At 43.3% G+C, this 16,910-nt stretch overlaps 1 protein-coding gene across 4 annotated transcripts in view; it reads right to left on the reverse strand.

Moving 5' to 3' along the window:
- The window catches only part of szt2 (SZT2 subunit of KICSTOR complex), a 195,857-nt gene that overhangs the window by 177,597 nt on the left and 1,350 nt on the right, over positions 1–16,910 (reverse strand). For 2 of the 4 annotated variants that reach the window (XM_078218778.1, XM_078218776.1), the window contains exons 2-10: positions 16,217–16,342; positions 14,566–14,739; positions 11,796–11,966; positions 7,021–7,152; positions 5,903–6,062; positions 3,301–3,407; positions 3,012–3,213; positions 2,742–2,912; positions 164–395 (exon numbers count right to left, since the gene is read on the reverse strand). In XM_078218778.1, coding sequence (XP_078074904.1) covers positions 164–395; positions 2,742–2,912; positions 3,012–3,213; positions 3,301–3,407; positions 5,903–6,062; positions 7,021–7,152; positions 11,796–11,966; positions 14,566–14,739; positions 16,217–16,342 — 1,475 coding nt within the window. Of the gene's footprint in view, positions 1–163; positions 396–2,741; positions 3,214–3,300; positions 3,408–5,902; positions 6,063–7,020; positions 7,153–11,795; positions 11,967–14,565; positions 14,740–16,216; positions 16,343–16,910 lie in introns of all 4 variants that reach the window. The other 2 variants (XM_078218777.1, XM_078218775.1) reach the window with 1 other exon arrangement.

The following is a 16,910-nucleotide window of genomic DNA, read 5'->3' on the forward strand; positions in this document are numbered from 1 at the left end:
AAGGAGTACATAATACAGTCATTAGCTTTTTTTTTCCCCTTTAAACATCTCGCTCCCCCATTTTCCCTCCAGTGACAGAACAAGGAATTGTTCTGTCGTTTAGGAAACATACCCCAGTTGTACAATACTTTCCCCCATCTCACGTGCAATTCTGTGCACCTACCTCTGCAGAGTAGTCCAGAACCTCCGGATGACAGTGGTGCGATACGGGCTGGTTATTGGTTTCCTCATGGTACAGCTAATGTCATGGAGCATATCATAGCTGCCCTCCATTGTTACCTCCACCCAGGTCAAGCGTTTGGCCGCATCCAGGGGCCATGATGCTACCACGAGATACTCAATTCTCATGTTGTGTTTCCACAGCAACATCAGCTTCACTTCCAATTGAGTTCCGCCTAAACTCCAATGAAGAATGAATAGAGGAGGAAAAGAAAATCAAGAATTGCAAGTGTGATTTCCTTTCAGAGCTGGAGCAGGTTCAAGTCCCACTCCAGGACTTGCTGGCTACAAAAAAACCCAATCACTAGCACAAGAAAGCCAGCATGAATCAGTGCTGGTCTTGGAAAGATCCAGAGGAGGTTCACAAGAATGATCCCTGGAATGAAGAGCTTGTCGTATGAGGAACGGTTGAGGACTCTGGACCTATACTCGTTGGAGTTTAGAAGGATGAAGGGGGATCTTATTGAAATCTACAGGATCCTGTGAGGCCTGGATAGAATGGACATGGAGAAGATGTTTCCACTGGTAGCAAAAACTAGAACGAGAGGGCACAACCTCAGGCTAAAGGGACAATCCTTTAAAACAGAGATGAGGAGGAATTTCTTCAGACAGAGAGTGGTGAATCTGTGGAACTCTTTGCCGCAGAAGGCTGTGGAGGCCCATGTCATTGAGTGTCTTTAAGACAGAGATAGATAGGTTCTTGATTAATAAGGGGATCACGGGTTTTGGGGAAAAGGCAGGAGAATGGGGATGAGAAAAACATCAGCCATGATTGAATGGCGGAGCAGACTCAATGGGCCGAGTGGCCTAATTCTGCTCCTATATCTTATGGTCCCCATCTGGATAAATGGGGAGGGTTAGGCGACAGGAAGGGCACCTGGCTGTAAATCACCTGAAAACTATCCAAAAAATATTGTTTCTTATGAAGGAGTAATCAACCAGCATCAATGCAACCCCATGTAATATAGGAAAAGCCAAAAGAAAACAGAAGGAAAGAAGGAAACGTTATTTCCTTTCATTAACTCCAAAGCACTCAACCGCATGAACATTTTACAGCATTGCTCTGTACCTGCTATTATCTACAGTACAAGTTACTTAGCCCCATTCATTACAAAGCAATTACATCTATAGCATTTCATTGGTTGCAAGACGCTTTGGGATGTTTTAAGGTTGAAAAAGGCTCTAAGTAAATACAAGTCGTTCTGCAGACTCTGAAAACCCTTCCTAAAGTCCCACACCAGGACTTGAACAGAAACATCAAGACTGGCTGACAATCCAGTAAGAAGTCTCACAACACCAGGTTAAAGTCCAACAGATTTATTTGGTAGCAAACACCATAAGCTTTCGGAGCGCTGCTCCTTCGTCAGATGGAGTGGTCTCTGTTCTCCAACAGTGCACAGACACAGAAATCAAGTGCAATTCTGTGCACCTACCTCTGCAGAGTAGTCCAGAACCTCCGGATTTCTGTGTCTGTGCACTGTTGGAGAACAGAGACCACTCCATCTGACGAAGGAGCAGCGCTCCGAAAGCTTATGGTGTTTGCTACCAAATAAATCTGTTGGACTTTAACCTGGTGTTGTGAGACTTCTTACTGTGCTTACCCCAGTCCAACGCCGGCATCTCCACATCATGACAATCCAGTGCAGGACTGAAGGAGTGCTGCACTGTGGGAGGCATTGTCTCTTAGATGAGACACTAAACTGAGAACCTGCCTGCCTCTCAGGTGTACGCAAAAAATCCCATTGCACTATTTCAAAGGACAGAGAAAATATCCCTCGTGTCCAAGCCAATATTTACCCATCAATCAATACTGCAAAGCAGATTATCTGGTCGTTATCACATTGATGTTTGTGGGAGTTTGCTGCACGCAAATTGGCTGCTATATTTCCTACAACACAACAGTGACCACATTTCAAAAAGTACTTCTTGAAAGGCACTGTATCAATGCAAGTCTTTCTTTTTAAATTAAACTCATGAGGCTCATGATAAACTCTGAGACAGTCATGGGATGTGGAGTCTAGCTCTTAGTAAAGTGGATTATGCCATGGAAATGGCAGTTTCTGCTTGTCCATAACTAGCCACAGTTCAGAGAGACTAAAGACATCTATACTCTGTTTAGAGAGAAACAAGTGTTTAAAACACTCAGCATCAAGCATGGCTGACCAGGAATCTCTCTAGCTCTTACTGCGTGCTGTGGGAATGTTGGAATGATTAGGAAGGTTGATTATCAATCTGTCTGGCTGCATCTTGAATGCTTCTTCCATGGTCAACCAATCCTGAAGTAGGACTTGAACCCGGAGCTTCTGGCTCAGGGCCTGTGGGTGCTACCTATTAAGCCACAAGATCTCCCTATCATAGCAGTTCACAGATCGTGATCATATCAGCACCCAATCCTACTGGGCTCCCAACACAACCTAATCCAATCCCATTTGCCACTCCACCACACAGCAAGCCTTCAAACCATCACCCTCCTCGCTGCTTCTTTGCCAGATTGCGCTGTCATTTCAGCAGTATTTATTTACCTTTAGTGATATTAAGTTCCTTCACGGTGTAGCCCTCACGCAACCGTACAGACACAACACTGGTAAGGTCTGCATGCACCTCATTCTCAGCATGCTTCTTCCGCCTCATGGCCAGTGCAGGATTACTGCTGGCAGACACCAAGTGCTCATTGAACAGTTTGTGCTGGGACACTAGAATACAGAAAAGCAAACATTTCAGGAATAGAAGGGCCAGACACCAAACAGAGAAAAATAAAGAAACACTCCATAACTCCCTGTAACTATACTTGCCACAATAATACTCTGGGTTCATAGACTCTCCAGGTCTCAAGAAGCTGTACAGTAGAAACGCTTTGTGGTATGCATTCATATTGAGGCTACTTTCTGGACACGTAGACATGTAGGATCCAAATGTTGCCATTGCAATGAACTTCATTAGCTCCAAGTTCGGCACGTAACCAAAGCTGCAGTCATACGAGTACACACCTCCAACCTGTAAGAAGCACACCAACTTTTATACAGCCAGGGAAGTAGATTGGTCTACTGAGATCAAAGGCTTCAGTTAAAAATATAAGGTCACCTGTATAAAAGAACAGGCAATTGTGCCGCAGCGTAGTTGGTTTAATAATGTTTCACACACTGCAATATCTGGTACACTTGTCACACCATCAGTGATGATTATTATACCTGTAAGAGAAATAAGTCAATTCAGTGCAAACCTTGAATACTGCAGAACCATTATATACTAAGTCCCACAATCTCTCTGCTGAATAGTGAGTTTCTATAGTACCTCACCTGTTGGTGTCAACTCCCAACTTGCAGTTGACATGACCCTTACATAGAATCCCTACAATGCAGAAGGATGCCATTTGGCCCATCAAGTCTGAACGACCACAATCCCATCCAGCCCCTATCCCTGTAGCCCCACGTATTTACCCTGCTAGTCCCCCTGACACTAAGTGGCAATTTAGCATGGTCAATCAACCTAACCTGCACATCTTTGAACTGTGGGAGGAAACTGGAGCACCCGGAGAAAACCCACGCAGACACGGGGAGAATGTGCAAACTCCACACAGACAGTGACCCAAGCCGGGAATCGAGCCCGGGCCCCTGGCACTGTGAGGCAGCAGTGCTAACCACTGTGCCACCGTGCCACCCTAACAATTTGATAAATGTTCCAACTGAATCATCTGAACATTTATAAGTTCAAAAAGCAAAAAGACATCAAATAAAATATAGTTTGGCTTAATCTTTCATTGCAGCTTACATCCAAACAACTTTTCACCCCCACATTGTTGAACTCACTGGGAGCCAACACATACAATCATAGAATTCCTACAGTGCAGGAGGCAGCCATTCGGCCCATCGAGCCTGAACCGACAACAATCCCACCCGGGTCCTATCCCCATAACCAATATTTACCCTGTGCGGACAGAGAAAGAACAGCTACAGCAATGATTTAACAACAATAATGACAATCGTGGCTTTAAAATGGCTAATCTGGCTGAGAGCTAAGCATGCTGGGAATTTTGGTCAATTTATAGATTAATACCAGATGCAGGTCGTAAAGAGGCTCTGGTCTGGGAGCTGTGATCTGAAGCTTCCCAGATAAGGGAAGTTGTTTACATTAATTGAGACAGCGTGGTTTCGATTTATGGCTGCTATGTATGGAGTTTGCAATTTGAACTAAGTGTAATGCCATCGTTCAAAAGTAATTTCATTGGATGTTTGAGCCATGTGATCCGTTTCTGGTTACACAGTTGGCTGGATGACAGAGAATCTCCCAGAAGCAAATGGATAATTGTGGATAAAAGACATGTGAGTCCTTTGTTTAGCAGCGATAACTCAAAGAGATCAACAATTGCAACAAAGCCTGTACCCTGAAGGATATTTCAGAGAGAAGAAGATAGATTCTACATCAAGGATATTTCTTGGCCAAGGTTTCCCTAAACTGGGTAGTATCTGTTTTCAGCTAAATAGTTAAAATTGATGTTCAGTTAGTGTTAAAGTGCAGTTTAAGAGTTAAAGTTCAGTTGAAAGTTGATGTTCAGTTAAAGTTCAGTAAAGTGTTAATGAGCTGTAACTGTTTATGTTTGAGTTGATACTAGAAGTGATAAATAAAAGAATAATTGAATTACTTTCCTTGTTTGTCTCATTAAACTGGAATGCTTAGAGGTGTTTAAATTAAAGCTGGATAACACCTGCTAATCCTCCTGATACTAATGGTCAATTTAATCCACCTAACCCGCACATCTTTGGAGTGTGGGAGGAAACCAGAGCACCCAGAGGAAGCCTATGCAGACAAGGGAAGAATGTGCAAACTCCACACAGACAATCACCCATGGCTGGAATTGAACCCGGGTCCCTGGCACTGTGAGGCAGTAGTGCTAACCACTGTACCACCCATGGGGTTTAATACACATGGGAGCAAGACTGAATATCACAACAGAGGGCATAGCCCACTGAGTTTGTGGAGACCTTAACTCGAGAGTTACTACCAGGTTAACAATAATTTCTTTAAACCATTACATCTCCTCTGTTCTTCAGGCTTCCTCTCATTCAGGCACTTAAAGTAGGAACTTGACTGCATCTCTGCTATTCTTTAACCAGTGATATGTGAGTCATGTCGAAGTTGTCGCACTCTCCAACTCTTCCTTTCATTAGGGGGAAACCAAGATATGTGGTACCCAATTGTTCAGGCACATGCTCTCCTCCCTGGCTAAAAGAAATCAAATGATGCGGCACGGTGGCACAGTGGTTAGCACTGCTGCCTCACAGCGCCAGGGACCCGGGTTCAATTCCCGGCTTGGGTGACAGTCTGTGTGGAATTTGCATGTTCTTCCCGTGTCTATGTGGGTTTCTTCCGGGTGCTCCGGTTTCCTCCCACAGTCCAACGATGTGCAGGTTAGGTGGATTGGCCATAGTAAATTGCCCCTTAGTGTCAGGGGGATTAGCAGGGTAAATACGTGGGGTTAAGGGGATAGGGCCTGGGTGGGATTGTTATCCGTGCAGACTCAATAGTCCAAATGGCCTCCTTCTGCACTGTAGGGATTCTATGATTCCATGATGCAGTTGAGATCTGAAGTAAGCAGTGGCTTATTAATAGGATTTAAAGTAAAGATTAAATTCTCTTGGGATTAAAACTCCTAATCAGAAAAACAGATCATGGACAATGTATTAACCTGCGCTGGAGTTGGAAGGCAGTAACTGAAGTGCAAGGATGCCATTGCGGATCATGTTGACGAGTCCCATATCAGGTGTTACCATGGAAAAAGTCATCTTCCGTGAAGACTGATCATAGAAGTCAGTAGTGTCTCCTTGGGATAAAAGGGGCCTGTCAGACTGTGATTTAAGAGGCAAGAGATTAGATATAAAACCAGAAATAACAACCAGTAGCATAAAACTAAATTTCTGATCGGTTAAACAGATCTTTACAATCAAGATTATTTTGCGTCTGTAGCCCACTGGATCAGTTCTTCTGAATTTTCTTCCAAGGGGGAAGGTGTGTACTCAATACTTAATTCATCCTTTACATCCCAACTGAAAAATGAAGTTAATTTACTGGCATGATCATAGAATCCTACAGTGCAGAAGGAGTCCATTCAGCCCATCGGGTCTGCACCGACCACAATCCCACCCAGGCCCTATCCCCATAACCCCATACATTTACCCCAGCTAGTACCACTGACACTAAGGGGCAACTTAGCATGTCCAATCCAACTAACCCGCACATCTTTGGACTGTGGCAGCAAACCAGAGCATCCAGAGGAAACCCACATAGACACGGGGAGAATGTACAAACTCTACACAGTGACCCAAACTGGGAATCAAACCTGGGTCTCTGGCATTGTAGTGCTAACCACTGTGCTACCGTGCCACCCCGTGATGGTGGAATGGGAATGAGTTGATATGTTGGAGCATTAATATATAGGGTTTATCACCAGGCAAGGCTGTCATGTTATGCTCATTTAGGGGCTGCAGTCACACGAGAAATGATAATGTAACTTTTCTTTTTGTGGAGCAGTGATCTTTCCTGCACAATCAGATCAGAAAGTTTACTGCTTCAATATATTAGGTGGAGGGTAGTAACTATATCCTGTACTCCCAATTCAAAGATAGCACTAATTAGGAAGGCAATAATTTTTCTGCAGCATTCAAACAGAATGCATTAACTGCTCACTTCAAAAGTCCTAAACTAAAATATAAATTCCATATCTAACACTGCCCTCAGAGATGGCTGTTTAGTACTTAGGATGCCTTACTCAGTTGCTCTCTCCCAATCTCTTATTGAGATACTGACCTGTGCTTTGGGCTTGTAGTGCTGTTGAAGAACCTCAGCCACATTGTTTTCAAATGCTCGTAGTTGCTGATAGATACTCTGATGGAAAGCATCCAAGTTGTTTCGATCCAATAAACAGCCTTGAACTAGAACCTACAGTGCACAGACAGTCATGAAGATCAGAAGGGTCAGCTATAAGAGCTACAAGAGCACATGGAGATACATCTGCAGGAATAGATTGTCAATTAGCTTGGGCAAAAGCACTCTTTTTTGAGAAAATGTTATATCCGTAAAAGAATTATGAAATGATCCATACTGGATGCATGGCCTGTTCCTGCTTATTGTATCCAATGTCAATCTCACACACTCCCAGTTTAAATGCAGCATAGTTTGAAAATAGGATAAAGATCGATTTATATTCATCTGAATGAATAGATCTAAACCTAATATAAAAACAAAATACTGCTGATGCTGCAAATCTGACATAAAAACATAACATGTTGGAAAAATTCAGCAGGTCTGGCAACGTCTCTGGAGAGAGAAACAGAGTTAATGTTTCAAGTTTGTATGACTCTTCATCAGAGCTCAGAACCAGACCTGCTGAATTTTTCCAACATTTTCTGTTTTTTTTATCTTGGGTCCAAACCCAAGGAAGAATTCAACTTCAGCTGTAGAGTATTTAATCTGTCCTTGAGCTGTGACAATTCATTTATCACGAAACAAATACAAATTTTCTTCGGCCATCACTCGCTAAGGGGTATGATTGTCCAGCTAAGAAACTCCGTGTTCTGTGACTCCTTGCGTGGCTGTTGAGCCTGATCCTAGAACCGTATCTTCAACTGTGCATGTGGCAGGTGTTTCCAGGAGGTAGGTTCAGTCCCTGGACTCTAGATCGCTAATATTTCTTTCTCAGGCTCCTTCTGCTGTTGAGTATCTTCGAGGAATTGTGTTCCTTCAATCAGGACGTTCCTCCAAGTAAGTTTCTTCTGAGCTAGTGTCCCCGGGCATTTCTTGAGGTAAGCTGTCAAGGTGTCTTTGAAGTGGTTCCTCTTGTTCGGGAGCCTTCCTTGAGCTGGGTGAAGAAGACTTGCTTTGGCAGTCGGGTCTCTGACATCCTAAGCATATGGCCAGCCCACCGGAGTTGGTTTCAGATTATACTGGGCTCGATGCTGGTTCTCTTGGCTCCTTCAAGGATGCTAATGTTAGTACACCTGTCCTCCCAGCTGATGCAGAGAATGTGTCTCAGACAGTGTTGATAGTACCTCTCCAGGACCTTGAGGTGGCGTCTCCATGTAATCCAAGTTTCTGAGCCATATAAAAGAGTTGCGAAGGTGACTGCCTTGTACATGAGGATCGTGTTGTCGTAACAAATGTCGCAGTCATCGAAGACTCCTGACCTTAGGTGTCCAAAGGCGACCCTCACTGATTGGATACAATGTTGGATCTCTGCATCAATGTCAGCCTTAGAAGCAGCTCCACAGATAGGGGAAGTGTTCCACGTTTCGGAGGGATTCTCCATTGATCTTGATGGAGGGAGAGACTGGATCTTGTCCTAGGACAGGTTGGTAAAGGACTTGAGTCTTCTTGAGGCTGAGGCTAATACCAATTCTTTGGTATGCTTCCGCGAAGATGTCAAGCATGCTTGGAGATTCTCTTCTGAGGGTGGAGATGGCGATGTCATCTACATTCTGAAGTTGCATAAGCAATAGCAATGTCATTTTCTGTTTGCATTTCAACTGTTGAGGTTGAAAAGCTTCTCCTCCATCCTGCAGATAGAATAGAATCCCTACAGTGCAGGAGGCCATTCAGCCCATCGAGCCTGCACCAACAACAATCCCATCCAGGCCCTCTCCCCCTAACCCCACGTATTTACTCCGTCAATCCCCCTGACACCAAGGGGCAATTGAGCATGGCCAATCCACCTAACCTGCATATCTTTAAATTTCTGATTTATTATTGTCACATGTATTAGCATGCAGTGAAAAGTATTGTTTCTTGCACGCTATACAGACAAAACATACCGTTCAAAGAGAAGGAAACGAGAGTGTGCAGAATGTAGTGTTACAGTTATAGCTAGGGTGTAGAGAAAGATCAACTTAATGCAAGGTAGGCCCATTCAAAAGTCTGATGGCAGCAGGGAAGAAGCTGTTCTTGAATCAGGTGGTATGTGTTCTCAGACTTCTGTATCTTTTTCCCGACAGAAGAAGGTGGAAGAGAGAATGTCCGGGGTACGTGGGGTCCTTAATTATTCTGGCTTCCTTGCCGAGGCAGCGGGAAGTATAAACAGAGTCAATGGATGGGAGGCTGGTTTGCGTGATGGATTGGGCTACATTTATGACCTTTTGTAGTTTCTTGCAGTCTTGGGCAGAGCAAGAGCCATACCAAGCTGTGATACAACCAGAAAGAATACTTTCTATGGTGCACCAGTAAAGGTTGATGAGAGTCGTAGCTGACATGCCAAATTTCCTTCGTCTTCTGAGAAAGTAGAGGCGTTGATGGGCTTTCTTAACTATAGTGTCTGCATGGGGAGACCAGGACAGGCTGTTGGTGATCTGGACACCTAAAAACTTGAAGCTCTCGCCCCTTTCAGCTCCATCCCCATTGATGTAGACAGGGGCATGTTCTCCACTCCTGAAGTCGATAACAATCTCCTTCGTTTTGTTGACATTGAGGGAGAGATTATTATCACCGCACCAGTTCAGCAGATTCTCTATCTCATTCCTGTACTCTGTCTCGTCATTGTTTGAGATCCGACCCACTACGGTGGTGTCGTCAGCCAACTTGAAAATCGAGTTGGAGGGGAATTTGGCCACACAGTCATAGGTGTATAAGGAGTATCGTAAGGGGCTGAGAACACAGCCTTGTGCGGCACCGGTGATGAGGATGATCGTGGAGGAGATGTTGTTGCCTATTGCCTATCCTTACTGATTGTGGTCTGTGTCCAGTTGCAGAAGGAGGAGCCGAGGCCCAGGCCACGGAGTTTGGAGAAGAGTTTCGTAGGAATAATGGTGTTGAAGGCTGAGCTATTGTCAAGAAATGGGAGTCTGACATAGGTGTCTTTGTTATCTAGGTGTTCCAGGGTTGAGTGCAGCGCCAGGGAGATGGCGTCTGCTGTGGACCTGTTGCGATGGTAGGCAAACTGTTATGGATCCAAACAGTCCAGGAGGCTGGAATTGATTCATGCCATCACTAGCCTCTCAAAGTACCGTGGGAGGAACTGTGGGAGGAAACCGGAGCACCTGGAGGAAACTCATGCAAACACGGGGAGAAGGTGCAAATCCCACATAGACAATCACCCATGGCTGGAATTGAACCCAAGTCCCTGGCGCTGTGAGGCAGGTGTGCTAACCACTGTGCCATCCTATGTATGTATAACGGGTTTATATTTCCTTTCCTTGGATTGCCAACTTGCCTTGGGAGGCTGGTTTGCGTGATGGATTGGGCTACATTTATAACCTTTTGTAGTTTCTTGCGGTCTTGGGCAGAGCAAGAGCCACACCAAGCTGTGATACAAACAGAAGGCTTGAATATTTTGTTAATCCCTAGTGCAATGCCATTGGGAGACTTAAGCTCTTGGCAGCGTCACCCATGATGGTAAGGTCAGAGGAGAGGAACCAGGGCAGATGACTGCTGGGCAGATGACTGCTGGACAGACCACTGGCTCATCCGCTCCTCCATGTCCATCAAACTCCACCAAAAGATTTGCATAAAATACAAATACATTGTAACTAAAAGTAAAGTTTATTTATTAGTCACAAATAAGGCTTACATTAACATGGCAACGAAGTTACTATGAAATACCCCTAGTCGCCACATTCCAGCGCCTGTTTGGGTCAATGCACCTAACCAGCATGACTTTCAGACAATGGGAGGTAACCGGAGCACCCGGAGGAAACCCACGCAGACACGGGGAGAACATGCAAACTCCACACAGACAGTGATCCAAGCAGGGAATCAAACCCAGGTCCCTGGTGCTGAGGCAGCAGTGCTAAAAAACTGTGCCACTCCTACTATAAATTAAACTATAAATTAAAAATTTTGATCCAGTTCATCTGCACTGGATTTGATCTTAGGGTCCAAGTGGAAAAAAGAAAGATGCATCCTGTTATGTCATTGAGTATCCAAAAACACAATCATCCAAACTGATTCAATCTTTAACCTATGCCTCAGCTATCAGCTATCTCACTGCTCTCCTGAGAAGTTCCATCTTATTTGTCAATCAAAGTAATAGTGACAATGGCCAACATTAAGAGCAGCCAGAGCCAGGCGCTTCACTTGTAGAAAGAAGAAATAGTAGGAGAAATAAATAAACAGGAAAAAAGGAGATGAATTGTTGGATAAAATAACTTCATTGAAATGCACAGAGAGGAAATAAAAATCAATCTACATATGCAAGTTTGGAACAGCACAGGTACGGAATCCCACTTTTCAATGAAAATATGCATCTCAGTTCTAGAAATAAAACCAGAGACTCTTTGGGGGGGCCACAGTTGGCAGTGCAGTAAGTCAAAAAAAATCTTTGTTAATCACTATTATTCATTTATTAGCAACATTTAAGAGGCATCTGGATGGGTCCATGAATGGAGAAGAAATAGAGGGTTACAGACTGAGTAAGGGCAGAAGCTTTTTTTTAAAGTTTAGTTAGGGCATCATGATCGGCACAGGCTTGGAGGGCCGAAGGGCCTGTTCCTGTACTGTACTTTTCCTTGTCCTTTGTTCACTAACATAATGTTGGTAACAATATAGTTATCAGCAGCATCAGACAGGTAAATTCTTAAGGCTAGCCAAATGCTCACCTGATGAGATTGGAGTCCTATGATAGAAGAATAAGCAAGGATGGTTATGTAGATCTCTGGCTGAAACACTATATCTGTACCTGGGACTTTGAATGGTCGCAGTAATTCCACTAAACACTTTGAGAGTGCATGAAACACTTCATCGAAAATCAGCTCCCCAGTAGAATCATCCTGTGGAACACAAACAGACAATCACTTAGCTGGACAAAAAATAGATACCGATTGGAAAAGAGAGAAAGTCCTATCAGCTCAATATCTAGTTTCAAAAAGGTGCCATACTTGCGACAGATAGTGGAACAGCAAACACAGCTGCAAAAAAAAAAGGAACTTGCATTTATAAAGCACCTTTCACATGTTCAACACTCCAAAGTACTTCTGAACCAAATGAATTATTTTTGAAGCATTGGCAGCTATTGTTTTATAGACAAAAACAGCAGCTAAGCTTCACACAGTAAGATCCCATAAACAGCAAATGAGACAAGCTATCTGGCGTTGTTGGTCAAGCAAAATATGTTAACTTTCCCTCTTCAGCACAGACAGCACACTGACAGTGCAGCATTCCTTCAGTGCTAGAATGAGTCTTGAATCCACTGTGATACAGCAGTGCTACCAAACTGGCACTTAACCTAACCACAAACAAGTCTACAACAAAGCAAACCTACTCTGCAGAAAACTAGCCTGCAGAACGATTACCATTCGATACACGTTTACTATAAGTACATTACCTCAAAAGGTGAACATTTTCAACACCAGTTCATTCCCTTTCACCACACAAGGTGAGCCACAAAAGTGCCAGGCAATGACTAGCTCCAACAGGAGAGAATCCAACAATCTTCCCTTGATATTCAACAGCATTACCACCCCCTGAATACACCACTATCAACATTCTAGGGGTTACCATTGACCAGAAATTGAACTAGACTAGCCATATAAATACTGTGGCTACCACAGCAGATCAGAGGCTGGGAATTCTGTGGCGATTAACTCGCCTCCTAAGTCCCCACAGCCTGTCCACCATCAACAAGGCACAAGTCAGAGGAGTGTGATGGAATACTGCCCAATTACTTGGATGAGTGCAGCTCCAATAACATTAAAGAAGCTCAACACCATCCAGGACAAAACAGCCCTCTTCATTGGTCCTTCTACATTCAATCACTCCACCACCAACACACAGTGACAGCAGTGTATACCATCTACAAGACACACTGTAGCATTTCACCAAAGCTCTTTCAACAGCACCTTCCAAATCCATGACCTCTAACAAGAAGGACAAGGGCAGAAAATGCATGGGAACACCATCGCCCGCAAGTTCCCCTCCTGGCCACACACCGTCCTGAATATTGCCGGGTCAAAATTCTGGAACTCCCTTGCTAACAGCACTGTGGGTGTACCTACATTATGTGGACTGCAGTGGTTCAAAAGGTAGCTCGCCACCAATTTCTAAAGGGCAATTAGGGATGGGCAATAAATGTTGGCCCAGCCAGCAATGATGACATCACATAAAAACCTACAGTTTTCTCCAAGAAACATTCTTTGCTGTCAATCCAAGTTTTCCATCACAGTGGTTCACTGCATATCTTTCCTATACGTTTGATATTACTGCGAGTTTAGTATTTTAATGTAGCAGGGAACAATAAAATCTGTATACATTTTGCAAGTTTTGAACACTTAGCTGAGGTTTGGTCCCTTTAATTGCCCCTTTGCAACAGCTTAATGTTCTACTCCTGTGATATCAAGAGCGGAACAGTGGGCTGAGGAAAATACTATCACTCCAAAACAACACCAGTACAATTGCATGAACCCACATCAGGAGAATTTACAAGCAACATATTTGCCAGCAACAACTACATTTGTATAGTGCCTTTAATGTCTCAAAACATCCCAATCCACTTCACAGGCGTGTTTGCAAAAAAATCTGACATTGAGCCATAAGGCGATATTAGGACAGAGTTTGGTCAAAGAGGTAGGTTTTGGGCAGTGTCTATAAGGGGTAGAGAAGTGATAGGAACTCAGCAGCAAAAACACAAAGGTGTCCAGCAAATTTTATGATCTCCCTTTATATTGCTGAAGGACATCGGCAAAAGCAATAGTGTGTCTCAGTATTTACACCAATGTGTATAAAACACCTGTGGAACATCTGCCAATCAGAAATGAGATCTATGGGCTCTGAATGGAACTTGGAAAATATCAGGCAGTTGATGTTGGAAATCCACATGATCCAGACAGTCCTCACAGAGTGATAGCTAGCTGGCAACCATTCCAACCCATCTCTTTGTATTTAATAAATGACAAAGCCCAGATCCTATGAGGCCCATTCTCAAAATTCCTGAACCAACTACATTTCAGAAACTATTAAATCATACTTACCTTCAACTATATCACAGAATCCCTACAGTGCACAAGGAGGGCGTCCAGCCCATCAAGTCCTCACTGACTCTCTGACAGAGGATCTTACCCAGGCCCTATCCCTGCCCCATTCCTTTAATCCCATGAATTTACCCCATTAATTCCCCTAACCTACACATCTTGAGTCACTAAGGGGGCAATTTAGCATGGCCAGTCTACCTAACCTGCACATCTTTGGACTGTATGCATGTATGAACTTTTATGTCAAGAAGAATTCATTCGAACATTTTAACAATATATATGTTGCATAATGAATGAAAGTTGTTAGCCAAAGTTTGGATGAAACCCACAATATTTATTCAGATGTTTGAATCCGATAGCCTTAAGTTTAACACTCTCTCCACCGAATATAACAATTACTCACCACAATCCCTGTAGATGGACTGAGATCCAGTTCAATAACAAAGCGATATCGCTGAGCAAGGAAGGTAATGTGGGTCGATGGTACCAGCTGGTAGTTATGAGCAGCAACTCGTTCATCTGGCTGCCAGCCCTTTGGCAGGACACTGAGAATATCCAGTTCATTTTTGGAGTTGCACTGTGAGAGGAGGAAAAATTGTAAATGTAAAACGAGGGAGGAAGTGGCATAGTGGTATTTTCAGTGGACTAGTAATCCAGGCATGCACTGTTCTGGGACCCGGAGCTTGAATCCCACCATGGCAGATAGTGAAATCTGAATTCAATAAAATTCTGAAATTAAAAGTGTAATTGTTGGAGAAACCCATTTGGTTCACTAATGTCCTTTAGGGAAGGCAATCTTCCATCCTTATCTGGTCTGGCTAGTAAACTACTCAAATGTAATTAGGGATGCGCAATAAATGCTGGCCCTGCCCATGTGCCATGAATGAATTTAAAAGATTACAGACTTCAGTTACGTGGATAAACTAGGGGAGCAGAAGTTGTTCTCCTTGCAGAGGAGGTGGTTTGACAGGAGTTTTCAGAATCATGAGGGGCATGGGCAGGGTAGATAGGGAGAAGCTGCTCCCATTGGCAGAAGTGTTGAAAGGTGACATAAGGTGATTAGAAAAACAACCAAAGGCAACATGAGTAATTTTTTTAATATGTTAAGGTCTGCGGCTCTCCAAGGCAAGCATCTGAAGAAAAGAAAATGTGCAAACCTCGCGAGAAAGGGCAAGAGATTGGGACAAGCTCGTTCCCAATCTACTGACAGAGAGATAGCGTGGGCTCAACAGGCCAAATGATCTTCTTCTGTGCTGTAACCATTCTATGATTTTTTGATTGATCCATTTCGAAGCACACACAATTCCACCTTTCACTCTTGCAGAATAATATCATTGAGGAATTCTCTTTGTAAGACTCACCTTATGGAATTCTCTCATTCAAGTGAAAGCTTAGTAATATACATCATACTGCCAGCTATACCGCTCTGATACCTCTCATTAATAGAGAACCCCTTTGGAGAGAAGGCAAAGAGAGTGGCAAGTTTGATAATAGCTATTGCACAACTCACGTCGAGCTTCAGTTAAAAAAAAAGATCTGCCATTGAAACAGTATTCCCATCAGTGATTTTTTTGGTACATATCCAAATCAAATCTTACATTACTACATAAAGATAGTATCAAGAAGCTTTTCTTGTTGACTCAGTGGCCACCAGCACCCTATAGTGTTATTAAGCAACGCAAACCAAGGAGGTCCTAATTCTTATCCACGTATACCACAATAGTTAACCTCAGGGGCAGAACAACTGTCCTCAGTATCCCTGGGTTGGGGACGGACAGAAAAGTGTGAGAATTCACATTCTTGATGAGAAAGGAAAGGTTAAGAAGGCATTTAAATAAGTTAAATAATCATCTTCAACAAATATCCTGAAACCACTTGGGTTACCAAAAGTAATTTGTGCCAACGACATTCATGACCACCTTATTTTCTCCCAATGTACTGAGTGCGCAATTTATGTTTCATATGAAGATTAATATGCCAGGTTAGGTTCTTATTATTCCAGCGGAACACCCACAAACAGCACTTACAACAATTCCCCAAACTCTTTCACTCACAAGCTCTGACTCTGACATCGGTCGAATGCTTTGATTGAGTTTGCCGAGAAACCAAGCTAATCTCACATTGCGGGAAATTCGATATCCCTTCTTCATAAGCAGGAAAACCTGGCCGGCTTCTTCCACCTGTCAACAAAATATATAAGTAAATACCTTGGAACTCGATCAAAGCTCTATCAGTGCTAATATAAGGAAATATATCTTAATAAGACTATAAGTATTTTATAAGTTTGCAGCAATGAGATTTGAGTAGTTTTCTCTTGACCCATACTGTTTAGCTTGTTCTCTTTCTTTGTATTAAATGATTAGTAAATTAAGCAAATTAAGGTCTCCGGGAAAGTCTATGTCGTACTTTGCCAGTTGGGAGAAGAGGGCTATGTAACCAAACATCTATTTACCAATCAAAATGCTGTTACGTTCTCGGATGTCATCCCCTTATTAGTTACAAGAAATCATTTCAAGCCGAGCAGAGAATTTACGGCCTTAAATTTGTTCTCCCTGGCACAGGCATCTTTCTTTAGCTCAACATAATCATTTTATGAAACGTCTCATGCTCCAGCATAGGCCAAGAAATGTTTTTAAAGCATCCAAAGCATCGTTATCCTACAGGGCTACTGTGATACAAAGTCAATCTCAGTGTTAGGTACAGGGAGCGTTTCACCACCATAAGACAAGATATTAATGGGGAAAACGG

This window comes from Mustelus asterias, chromosome 8 (assembly GCF_964213995.1).
Source record: "Mustelus asterias chromosome 8, sMusAst1.hap1.1, whole genome shotgun sequence".
In the NCBI taxonomy this organism is placed as follows: Eukaryota; Metazoa; Chordata; class Chondrichthyes; order Carcharhiniformes; family Triakidae; genus Mustelus; species Mustelus asterias.